This window comes from Amphiprion ocellaris, chromosome 6, assembly GCF_022539595.1.
Source record: "Amphiprion ocellaris isolate individual 3 ecotype Okinawa chromosome 6, ASM2253959v1, whole genome shotgun sequence".
NCBI lineage: Eukaryota > Metazoa > Chordata > Actinopteri > Pomacentridae > Amphiprion > Amphiprion ocellaris.
The window spans coordinates 26,928,035-26,941,240 of record NC_072771.1 but is presented as its reverse complement, the minus strand read 5'-3'; the positions used below and the strand labels follow the sequence as shown (position 1 = coordinate 26,941,240).

The 13,206-nt window shown below is 38.6% G+C and overlaps 1 protein-coding gene across 13 annotated transcripts in view; it reads left to right on the top strand.

Moving 5' to 3' along the window:
- Nucleotides 1–13,206, top strand: part of pdlim5a (PDZ and LIM domain 5a) — a 67,736-nt gene that overhangs the window by 37,158 nt on the left and 17,372 nt on the right. For 2 of the 13 annotated variants that reach the window (XM_055011488.1, XM_055011487.1), the window contains exons 4-9: nucleotides 541–580; nucleotides 1,174–1,607; nucleotides 5,697–5,717; nucleotides 5,847–5,864; nucleotides 6,271–6,443; nucleotides 6,608–6,644. In XM_055011488.1, the coding sequence (XP_054867463.1) occupies nucleotides 541–580; nucleotides 1,174–1,607; nucleotides 5,697–5,717; nucleotides 5,847–5,864; nucleotides 6,271–6,443; nucleotides 6,608–6,644 (723 nt within the window). Of the gene's footprint in view, nucleotides 1–540; nucleotides 581–821; nucleotides 885–1,173; nucleotides 1,608–4,591; nucleotides 4,618–5,696; nucleotides 5,718–5,846; nucleotides 5,865–6,270; nucleotides 6,444–6,607; nucleotides 6,645–9,631; nucleotides 10,740–10,847; nucleotides 11,004–11,114; nucleotides 11,190–11,395; nucleotides 11,534–11,907; nucleotides 12,076–13,206 lie in introns of those variants that run through there. The other 11 variants (XM_023282143.3, XM_023282145.3, XM_035953675.2 and 8 more) reach the window with 11 other exon arrangements.

Genomic DNA, 13,206 nt, shown 5'->3' with positions numbered 1-13,206 from the left:
GTAAATTTAAAAGTATAAGGAGTCACAGGCATGTTCCTCAGATGACCTTTAGGGCAGATCATGACTCAAAGAGGCATTAAGAGTATCAAACACCAAGAGTATCAGATTGATACTCCTTTATAGACTAAAAACAGCTGCCTTCAAAAGGACACATGCATCAGAAGAGGCCGCAGTTTTCAGCTCCACCAACTCAAGTTTCTTTGTTAGACCCACACACACAGTGAGACTCTTGGATTCTGTCATCACTGATGACGGAAGCCTCTCCATGTTGGTTTCTATGCTGAGAACTCGTGTTTAGTCGTAATTCACCGTAACCACATTCTTTCTGAACCTCAGCGAGGTCTGAAAATTTGACAGTATGATTTTAGCAGCTTGAAAGGCTCTATAAATATCAGCAAACACTTTGGAAGAGCCTGTGTAATTTTACCCATATGGTGTTGGCTAGCAGTGACCATTTTTCAAATGAAAGGCTGAAATGAAAAAGAATTGTGTTGTGCAACTGTAACTCAGGCAGATTTTCTTCCTTCTTCTTCTTTCCAGAGCCCCCAGTGTTCCTAAACCTCCTCCTGTGGCACCAAAGGTATTGTAAAATTACTGACAGTTTAACCCATTGTGCAAATCAGAAAATTTCACTGTTTAAATAAGGCGAGGCATGTCAGGGGATAAATTTAGATTCTGGCTGGATAGACAGACTTTAAGATAATATGTTTCTAATAAAATATTGTGGTGAGTTGTATGACAGATTTTTTTATCCTAAAATTGTCTTTTTTTTTTTTTTATCATTGAATGTATATTTTTTGTTATTGTTTAATTCATGACAGACAAAAAGAAACATAAATTCACCTGGCATGCCATCTTCCAGTGCTTTGAAGACTTCTTTTTTAGTAATTACACCCGTCTGAAACAATGCCATACAAACATTGTGTTGCATGATAACCACCCTTGTCTTGACTTTTTTGCCACATTTATGTTTTATTGTGAAATACAGTGAAGTATACTGATGCCTCCCAATTCCCAAATCAATCAGAGAGCACATTTTCAAGTAACGTGTTCAAAGTATAATACTTTGGCAACTTATATTGGACAAATCCACTGAACATAACGAGGGAGATTTCAGTATAATGTGTGCTTTGATGTGATTTGTTTTTGCATGCTCTTCTCTCACACCGGTAGGGCGACAGATCAGACATCATAAAACCAGTCGCAATCACCCATCCCCATCCTCCACCCCATCCTCACCTCCACACCTCCGGTCACTCCACTGCCCCCTACAACAAGCTCCCCAGACCTTTCGGGGGCTGCACCGTAGAGAATGACCACCCTCCTCCCTCACTGTCCCCTTTTGCCACATTCATCCCATCCCCATCCTCGGCCTTTACACCTGCCTCCTCCTCCCACTCCAGTCCTCCTCCTCCTCTTTCTCCACCTCCTATCTCTTACCCATCCTCTGCCTCCTCCTCCCCCCCTGTCCTCGTCCCGCCTCAGCCGTCGGTGTATAACACACCAATCAACCTCTACTCCACTGAGAATGCGTGTGAGGTGGCCATGGGGCAGAGGCGGGGCCTGTTGGAGAGTCAGGGTGGAGCCCTGCCACTGCAGTTTAATGGGTGAGTGGCGGCCTTGAGAAACCAGTCGGATGAATTAATCCGTTCTTGGCTCTTTCACGTCTTCCCCAGCTTTCCTCATGGGAGATAAAATCCTGTCCCTTTTCTTGTTCTCCTTGCTGGTGGTATTGTACATCTAGTCCATATTGGTGTCTGTTTTGTGTTAGATGATGATTTTCTCACAAACTCAAATCAAAATGCATATTGAAATGCCAATTTCTGCAGAACTCAGCATTTATTAGCAGCATTTGTGCTTGTCTCAGAAGAGAGGAAAGCTCAGAATGAACTATATTAGTGCTAACTTTTGAAGTTTATACCAGACCAGGGTATAGTTTACAAAAAATTAAATTCTGTCATTATTTACAAATATTGGTGAAAAGTTTTGCCAAGCTTTTTTTTTTTTTTTTTTTTTAAACTAAAAATTGTCTTCTGATTGTGCTTGCCAGACTATGAAACCTTGGAAAAGATTTGTAGAATTCTTATTCTTATTCTAACCATAACCCACATCATTAAATCAGACCCAAATGTCTGGTGGAGTTTTGTTTAGAGGAAGAAAATAAAGCAGCAAAATACTGTACTCTGCACCCAGTGGCCTCAGTTGCCAGCAGTGTGCAGCTAGTTTGGTTTTTAAGAAAAAAAAAAGACTATGTAGCCAAACAGAAATACCATCAGCTGGGCATTACATGTTATGTTAAAGGATTTAGCTACAAGTCTGGAAACACTGATGAAAAAGCAAACTGAAGTGGGTTATTACACTATTTGTTTACTGTTGGACTTGCGATGGAACGTTTTATACGGAACACTTAATAGCTGCGTTCTTGTGATGGAAAAAGGGAGAATTGATGGACTTTAAATGAGCCTTTGGAATTCTCTAAAAATACTTGAACATGCTGTGAAACATAACAACTCAACAGCTATGTGCGGACATACACAAAACCCCAAACATGATGAGTCTCTTTGCCTCGTCTGTTGCATTTAAATAGAATCATTTCTGGCTAAAAACTTGGTTCTGGTCTAAGACATCGGTCCTCTCTGCCTCTGTTTCCTCTATTTTTCTTTCACTATCTCTGTCAATTCATCACATTTAATCATTCCTCTATCCTTCACACTCAGACTGCCAGTTTATAACCCCCCCATCTTCTTCTGACTCAACCATAACTCTCCTCTCTCAAGAGACATAGTCAGTATAACTATGCTATGATGTTATGACTAGATTGTGTATATATAGAATGCATTGGCAACTTGAGCTGTGTGGCATTCTCTTTGCTCTTGTAGCAAATCAGTCACTCAGTAAAGGTTTTAGTCTTGAATCCATGTAGATTTACGCAAAAACTATGCCTCTCCAGTGACTAGCATCTTCATTGGTCCAGTCTGTTCCACTTGTCCTCTCTTGTTTGTCAGTGATTAGTCTTCTGCACGGATTCTTTTGATTTATTGCACTCACCATACCAAATGGATGGAGTATACCCCTTCTCTGACTCGTAATTTCTCCGTTCATTTCTACTTTATCCTCTCCCTGCACTTTTGAAAGTGCTCAGTGGTTTCTCTTTCTGTGGGACTCAGCAGACAGCAGTTGTCTGCACAATATAATCTTACACCATGCAGTTGTGCACACACATAGATACGCAAGCTGCATTTTTAGTTGGGTACATAGTCTTCCCCAAGTATCACAGATGACTTTTAATAGCATAGACATACTTTAATAAAGCTTTAACCTGATCTTTATTGTACTTAGTATGGTTTTATGACTTACTTTCATCACTTAACACTATGAATCCCAAACAGTTTTTTGGCATTTTTTACACATTTTTGCTTAATGAGTCAATATTCACTCCAACATAAAGTCATAAACAGCACAATAATGAATAAACACAGAGAGAACTTAAAATATGTCTTTATTGCAGCACAGGGAAGTTGTAATGTCGTAAGTCATTAAACAAACAAGCAAAAACAAGAAACAAATTTTAAATATTTACCTTGCAAAAGTCTAAAATCCCTACAGTCAGCTTGTAACAGATGTTTCTACATTTGAAAAATAAAGGTAACTCTCCCATAGATATTTTACAATTTCTATTTTTAATTCATACTTGTCTCCTATCAGCTCTGTCTAAATACTGCCTGCAGTTCAGCCAAAAAAATCCCTGAATTTTTGTCATATGACTGTTGGTTGCAGCTGAATCACTAATGGCTTCTCTTTTGTGCAATGAAGAACAAACAATTAGATGCACAGCTTAAAGCTTTGTATTAAATATTGTGATTTTATACTTAGATTTGGTGACCTTTCCCAACATAACGACATGTCACAAAAAATAGTTCAAGGACCATCAGAAAGTGTAAAATCTGATGATTCTCTCTGTTTGTACAGTTTCTGTCTCCAGTAAATGATGCACTTTTGGCTGTTTTGTACAGACGACGTGACTTGCAAACCTGCCGGCAAGTTTTGGAGTTCATAGGTTTAAATATTTTTATTTGCTTATATTCCCAGTGATAAACTGATAAACTATTACAGTAACTGTTTCTATATACATGTATGTGGATCAACATAGATTCACTTTCACTGATCAACAGTAAATAGAAATAGTTAAATGGCAAAGGCATTGTAATCATTTATGGTCTGCTTACTAAGCGATGTGATTAATTAATGCTCTCTCCAAGAAACCTATAATATTTAAGACGAGTCTACAAATTCATATTTATCTGATTTTTTCAGCATATTTTGCAGCAAATGTTTGTCTTTCCCAGTCTTAGTGAATCAATTTATTTTATTCTGTTGTCCAGATACATACACATTGGTACTATGTGACAGCATGTGTGTCCATCCTTGCATCTTTCCTTGCTTGTTTGCATGTTATAAGTTAACCGTGTGGTTTGTTTCAGAGGGGAGTTTTGAATGATATCTGTCAGTGTTTTTTATTGTAAAACGTTATACATGTCAGTGTTTTCTGTCAATCTCTCTTTCTTTCAATACTTGTCTTTCTGCTTTGCAGACTGCAGCACCTCCAACAGTCACAAAGTTAGTCTGAAGCATGTCAGATTATAATATTATATTCACTTTTCTCTGTGCATGCATTTATGTACTCACTTTGCAGTTTTTAGTTTTTGGTAGTTTACATTAGATTTGCCTTCTTAGAATTTAAGGTCACCTGTAGATAGTAAAGCATTCTTTATCATAATCTAACAAGATTACTACAATTATGTTTCATTCACTTTAAGGTTTAAATTATATATAAACTGTAGAAGTGGAGCACATTTAGTTAATAAAAAAAAACAGTCCAAATTTTGCTATATAATACAATTTCGTGTATTTATTTTAATCTAAATTATTAATGTAAACCCACAACCACACTCCTTCACACACACATATCATACTGTCAAGCACTGTATAACAGTAAGTGTGTGACAAGACTCACATAGAGCTGTCAAGGCTGCCACGCCCACATAGCTGCTGCTATAACAAGAATGTGTTGAGAGACACTCATAAATCAGCCCATTCAGTGCGCTAGGTGAGTTTGTCGATGGCAGTGTATTTATAGATGATTTATTGATAGCAGTGCCTGGAAAATCTTTAATGCCTCAGTGTGTGTGTGTGTGTGTGTATGTGTGTATATTTGTCCTGAGAATTGATTTATTGACAACCAATTAGTAACAGGCCTGTCAGCACCCTGTTGTCAAGGAAGACTGTGGTTGTGCACACATCTACTGCGTTCACACCAACTCAAACTGCACCAACTGAATCAGAAGTATGCTTCACTCAAAAAAATGCACGTTTCTCAGTGTTATTTGAAGTAAAACAAACACTCCAATGTTCATATTTTCCAAAATTAGGAATTACTTTACCTTTATACAATGTCAGGCAGGCCAACAGCACCACTATGTGGTTGAAAATAGAATTGACTAATTCTTTTCCTCAATTTGATGGATTGTTTGATGTAGTGTTGTGCATGTACTGGCAGTTTTTTTTTTTTTTGTTTTTTTTTTTTGTTAAATTTCTTCCATATATTTGTGTTCTCTCTTTAATTACTAACATTCCCTTTAATTGATTTCTCTCAAATAAACACATTTTTCTTATTTCTTTCTTTACCTTTCCTTCAGTGGACCTCAAAGTATTTTGAAGTAAGTCGTTTCCCAAATCCACTGTCTCCTTTTGACTGTGAATATTCATTTTTTTGTTCCCTTGCCTTCAGTACATTTTTTTTGGTCTATTTTCTTCTGTCCGACTTGTCCCTGTTGTTGGTTTTCCAGAAAACCCCAGGCACCAAGGTATCAGATTGTTTTAGGCTTATACACTAACTACATTTTACAAAGTGGGGTGTGACCTTTACCTTTGCTTATGTGTAATATGCACAGATTGTAGGTGGTTATTTTTACACTATACTACATTTTCATCTCATATAACTTGCAATCATCAAACCGTTTTATTTACTCACTGTAATTGAATTAGTGTGTGTTAAATAATATTAATACATGTGTTGGGTAATAATTTATAACCCTTGATTAGAAGTAAGTAGAATAACAAAATAAACAAGCATGCTTTTGCTTCATAACACAATATCAATCTCATTAGTTTTAGTCTGTGTTACTTTCACTGATTATATGGGAGACTATATGTTAATTACTGCCATATTTCCTCATGCCGTCCATTCTTGTCTTCCATGTAAATCCTCAGAGCTCCCAGGAAGCACATTGTGGATACAGACATCCATTTCTACCACGTGCCCACTCATGCTGATGCCAGCAGACAGCGCATTATGGAGGACACAGAGGATTGGCGTCCACGAACAGGCACCACTCAGTCCAGATCCTTCAGGATTCTAGCTCAGATCACCGGCACCGAGAACGGTACGTTACTGACTGAAGTACAGACAGTGACTGAGAGTCACTACACAGATAATCCACATCCTTTTAGCTAATGAATTACTGACCAAACCTGAGAATCATACTTCTGTAAGACCACAATATTTTTTAGAGAGCACTTATTAATAGGTCTAGTCTTTCTCTTGCAGTTCAAAATGAAGAAGCTGACACAGCCAAGAAGACGAAGTAAGTGCATGACAATGGAAATGCTTCCATTTTGTTTGTTTACATGATTTATGATGATTTGTGTGACGTAACAATGCATATCCCGGAAAATCTAATCTGTTCAATAGATTTCCAAAGTGGTGGTTTGTTAAACCCGCTCAGTTGAATGTCGCTAACGTGTACAGGCTACATTTATGAAAATCAGAAAATCTGACTCTAAACCATTGTGGCACAGTTCTGGCAGTCATATAGATGCTGTGTGGGCTCTTCCTGTCTAGACAGCAGAGAATGGATCAAATTCGATCCATTAACTCAAAAACCAGACCTCTGTGTCCCGTACAGTACGTCAAATCCTAATTCCTCCAAAAACTCAGAGCTCGAGCTCATAGCTGATGGTTGATTTTAAACATATCAGTAGCTGAAAGCATTTCCATCTGTGTTTACCAATCAAAGTGCATTTGAGGTGGTTTTCGTGTTCCATGGTTGTGGTTGTTTGTGGGTGTGACAGCCTTGATGTGCTGCATGTTGTATAACCTGTGATTGTGTGGTCGACAGTCATGGGCGCATTGTGGTCTTGTTCTCGTGTGATGTGATCCATTGGCTGTCCATCACTTGTGGTGGTTTGTGGTGACACACGTGATCACTACACATTTGCGATCACTCATGTTAACATGCAAACATTCGTGCCGACTGTGGGTGTTCGCTTGTGGCTTTATGATTAAATATTTCATAATTTTCAGTCTGTACTGACCTTGATTCATGGGTTGCATTTGGACATGATAAAGATGAACTCCTTTCCCTCAGCAGTAAACTGTGGTTTGAATGTTACTTAAAGTTTCTTTTATTCTCTGTGTAGATTTGGTCATTTTTTTTTCTGATGATGACAGAAAAACTGCTCATCTCCACCACATCTAAATGCTTTCTGTGTATCATCAGTCTTTTTCGTTAGTAACAGCTCCTCCTGTGTCATCATGCTTTCCTTGCGGCATGGCTTATCTCATTGTTAATAGTTGGGGAACTGTTCTACTTTTCCTAAATCTTTCTTTTGTTTCTCCTATGGTGTGTTTTTCTCTTCTTTTTCTCTCCTTTTACTCTCTTGTGCTGGATGGCAGAATGAACAAGAGCACCACTCGGATGGTGATCGGCCCCAAGTACAACGAGCTGAGAGACTGGCACCACGGAGTGTCTGCTCGCACCCTCAATGTCCAGTAGACTCCGTGTGTGTGTGTCTGTGTGTATGTGTGCTTGTGGGTGCGACTGGCGGTCTTTGTGTGTGTGTGTGTGTGTATACAAATATATCAGTTCGGTGTTTGTTTATGAAACGGACTGTTGAAGGGATAAAAGCTTGTGGACTTGGGGAGTAAAGAAAGTCAAAGAAAGCCTACTGGAGTTGGAGCTTGCTGGTGGAGTCTCTTTCTGTTTGTATGTGTGTGTGGGCTTGTTGCTCGCTGTTTGGATTCTGCAGGACCCTTTTATAATTTTCATCCAGTATGTGTTGTTCATGTGCTCAGCCCACTCCACTGATTCCAAACCTAAAGGTATGCTATGCTCCTCATTTGCACACAAATTTGAGTTTGAATAAGATGCATTTGTACAATATTTTTTGTGAACACCTGGAATCCTGACAGTATACGGCAGCAGCTTGATATCAAAAGTCACCAAAGCGTTAGAATCAGTTGTAAGGAGTCAAATAAAACTTGAAGAAAATACCTGAGTCATAGTAGATATATTATAACTCCTTGTGTGGCATATTTTCAAGCATTACATAGGTGAGAGATAAGAAATCAAGAGCTTACAATTAAAAAAGTAAGATCCTTAGGAATCTAAACAGGTAGTCTGGACATATTCAGTCATATGTGCTGCTCCCAGTCAACACTCTACCCACCTCATTCTTCACTACAGTGCCTATGCAGATTTTACATACGTTGTATGTGCATCTGTGCTAGCTGTGATAGCAACGATATGCAGGACCTCTTCCATATTGATAATAGCAAAAGTTGGCCTGTTGAAAGTTGCAAAGACTTCATGGATGAGTTTACACTAATGTTGAACAACAATGATACGCAGGACATTGTAATGTATAAACAGACAAACCCAACTCTGGGAGTCTGCTTTCATGCTAATGAGAGAGAGAAACACATAGGTAATGCACTCACAATACTGTTATTCCCAAATGCTTTACACTAATGTTTCAGTATTGCTGCCTTCTGTGCCACTACTATTTTGTATTGCGTTTGTGGAATATAAGGGGAAGTATGTAGTTTGTACGAGGGAGTCTGTTTCTATAATCACTGAAAATATCAAATCTGGCCTTGGTCTGCATGAGTGTGTGCCCAGTACATTATTTATGCTCCTTCTTATCAGTTGAACTGTTCTATAACTGTATGTTATGGAAGACACTTTCTAGAAGTGTTAAGCTTGTTTACATCTGTTGTGTCTTCTAGCATCTGAACTACATATTTTATAAACACAGTATCTTGAAATATGGTGCCGTCTGAAAAATTGGAAGAGATTTCAATTTGTCATGCATGTATGTACAGTATATATAAACCAATATATGCAATGCTACAGGGATGAAGCAATAGAGACTGGCTTGAGACATTTGTATGCTATAAGGTATATGCAAGTAAGGAAAGCTCTTTTCAGTGAGCAGGTTGTTTAGGATTGATTTTGTGTAATGTGACTGTAAAAATGCTATTTTGAGGACTTTGCTATGTAAAATATTCCCCCAGTACCTTTGCATTTACTTCAACCCCTATGTTTACTTATTGCACAATATTCTACACTTGATAGTTTTATTTTCTTTTTAGACTAACACCAGCATTTTGAAAAGTGCTGGAATCTAGAGGCTGACATTAAGTTTTTGTGTGTTTTAAGTTTGAGAAGTATATATTGTAGGTAATAAATTGATTGAGTTTTTTCTTGTTTCCTTTTTTCTCTGTTTCTGGTGTCCATTTCTTTCTCCACTGCTTCCTTAGTCCCTTATTTCTATCTTCTTCTAGCTGTCTCACTGAATCTGAGACGAACAGTGGGGAGGTCAGGTATAAATCTTCAGCTAAACCTTTGACACTTTTTTCACCTCTGCACTTTGGATTTTCCCTTAGTCATCATAGTCACTTTTAAAGCAGACAAAGAAAACAAAGAAACCAGTCACATAAAGGCTTTTCCCACCACCAAACTGACATCTTCTAGTTTGTTGTGTAGAAACATGTAACAAAAATAATCTGAACTGAAACTAATTCCTGAAGGTTAATCTTAGACAGTTACAAGTATAGAACTGACCTCACATGAGTGAATTTCATGATGATTTATTTACACTTTACTTGACTCCACTAAAATATCAAATTCAGTTTTAATTATTAATTCTGATCATACCGGTAATTGTATTCTCTGCTGTCTGTTATCTGCCAGTGACAGATCTCCAGCAAAACAATCTTCTGACCAAGTAGGTGTTGCACTCATAATGTTCAATGGCCTGAATGATGAAAAAGCCAAATCTCATCAGACCAGCCATCCACAGCCACAAGCAGAAGTTTCATCTTCCAATCAGCACTGGTCAGAGAGGAACTCTACAATCCAAAACCATGTTTCCAATCCTAACAACCTCTTAAAGACCCCAAATCAAGAGACTGATGTAGCATCTACAACACACTTGGGCCTAGTTTCCATCCCAGTGTTGTATTCAAATTCTGTTGACATGTTGTGTCCAATACACCCACCATCTAACTTAAACTATCCATTAACTCACATGCTGGTACCTACAACATATAATGCTTCAACAATAAACCAAGTGGCATCATCTTACACTTATAATTATAGCCTGTCAGATGCACAAAAGCCAAAAGACCAATTCCTTGATACAGTATTTTTGCCAGCCTGCATGCCCCATTCTTTGCTTGAGCCAAATCCTGGAGATACCCAGGTTCCAGCATCCTGTTTGCCGGTTTTTAGCATTTTACCTGCCCAAACTGCACTACTAAACTCCTCATATGGCAGCAGTTTAGTTCAAAACCAGCCATCAGAGACTTTTTCTGATCCAGCTCCTGACCATAGACCATCTGCTTCAGATAATACTCTCAGTGCTCCACCAAGTGTTCAGCTGCTCACTGGTAAAAGGTACATTGAGCTTGGAGTGTTTTATTAAAACATGCTATGAGGCCAAAAAGATTTGAGCTGGAATCAAACTGATCTTTTCCCATTTTTGTCTTCTTTGCTGTTGTCCAGCAGTTCCCCTTTGGCACCACTAGAGGACGACACCAACTCAGAAAATGTTGAGTTCAGTAACTGTCTGACTGGACATGATGGAATTGACCATAGAATAAATAACTCCTCTCCTGAGTGTCGAAAGACAGAGCAGTTTGAAATTTCACCTCAGCACAGGTGCTACACAACAATGCTAACACATGAAGCAAACTTTTCAATAACAGTTCATTTAGTATAGATGCTTCAAGAATTTTTCCAATCTGTTGTCTGTCGTCTCTGTTCTCCCAGTTCTCAAGCCCAGCTCAACACTTGTCTCTCACATATATCAGCGCGTCATCCTGTTCACTCTACCAAACCTGTCAGGTACAAGGTTATGAAGATTTTCTGTCACAAAATATTCAAATTTGTTCGCCTTCATTCATTATTACTAAGGATGTAAATGTCAAACTGCTGCACTTACTTTAAAAAATGCTGCTTTCTTGACATTATTTTATGTCTGGTGCTTCAGACTTTTGCAATTATCTTACAATACATGGGTGTATATTGAGTGTGTGTGTCTTTATAAACAGCAGAGTGCTTCTGTCAAACCCTCTGGACTTCCTGCCCAGAGCAGCCCCTTGCCCCCCTCCCCTCACCTCCAGCGCCCCCAGACAGCCTGAACATTCACAACACATGTGCAATGCGTGTTGTAATCCAGTGCATGAAAGGTAAATGGAGTGTGCTAGTGTAATGTGTGGTTTTGTGTGCTTCATCCTGAAACGTATTTATCATCATTTGAGAAGTTGGTTACAAAGCATTTTAGACTTCTTTTTTTTTTTTTGCTTGAAATATTAAATGAAACATGTTTTTTAAATGTATTTCCTTGTCAATTGATTAATCAGTTGTTTTATGCTGACTGATGAATCAATTAATCAACAAATCATTTCAGCTCTAGAGACTTTATTGTGTCACTGACATGTATTGTGGCATTAACAAAGGTTATTTTTTGATCTGGAATCCTATAGAAAGTTAATCAAGTCATAATGATTTCTTCCTCATCCTTTTGACTTTTTTCTTCTTCAATATGTCCTGACTTGATCAGAAATGCGTATCAAAGCAATCGTTGGCCTCCTGAGAAGCAGGCAGTGTCTCAGTCCTTACTGGATGCTCTGCTCATCTCTCCTGTCAAACAAGCGTCACTGCAGTGCTTGAAGAAGAAGAAGAAGAAACAGCATAGTGTCAGTGAGCTGCAACTGCCAAAGAACAAACGGTAGGCAGAGCAGACCTGGACCAAACATACTTTTACCAAACTGGTAAAAAAAAATAATCTCGATTTAAATTGTTTTATTTCAAACTGAAAACTTTAGAAAACAGTATTATATCGATATATTATAATTATTGTTATTTGTGTTTAAAATCTTTTATAAACAGTTTTGTCGAGGTCTGCACCCCTAAAAGAGTGATGTAGTCATCTCATTTACAAATATTACAACGTAACATGGAGATTCTTTTAACATTTTGAGGTACATGCAGCTTCACAATAAAAGCTCTCACCAACTAACTGCCTGGTAGCAACAAAGTAAAGTCCGACATCTACATGGAAGACAGCTTTATGGTTGGAAACCTCATTATTCCACCTGCCTCCAGGGAAGAGTTAGCTTATTCAATCTCATTATACAATAGTTTTGATAAATATTTTCTAAAAGGAAAATGATCTGCACAGTGGCTTGGTGGTTAGCTTTTTAGCCTTGCAGCTAGAAGATCCCCAGTTTGCATCCTGGCCTTCCTGGAGTTTGCATGTTCTCCCTGTGCATGCATGGGTTTTCTCCGGGTACTCCGGCTTCCTCCCACAGTCCAAAAATATGCTGAGGTTAATTGGTAACTCTAAATTGTCCATAGGTATGAATGTGAGAGTGATTGTCTCTCTATGTAGCCCTGTGATAGACTGGTGACCTGTCCAGGGTGTCCCCTGCCTTCACCCGAAGTCAGCTGGGATAGACTCCAGCCCCCCCGTGAGCCAAATGAGGATTAAGCAGTGAATAGATAATGGATGGATGGATGTTTAGAAATGTACTTATTTTTAACCCTCAGCATAAACAGGGCCCACTGAACATGCCGTTCATGGCAATGAATAAGCCATGTTTATTCATACCATGCCAGCACCAAAAGACATGGTCCATATGTCTCTGTGGCGACGGTTCATACCAGCTATGACATTCTGTGGTCGCTGTGAAACAACTTGGCAGCATCTCACAGAGATCAGTCATTGGTTGGTGGACACAACTGTACACACTTAAACCATGAAGTATGAAAAATGTGTGTGTACATGTGTGAGAGTCTGAGTGGGTGTCTGTATGGATGAATGTATTTGTCACCGCATGAGTGTGAATGCACACGCAGG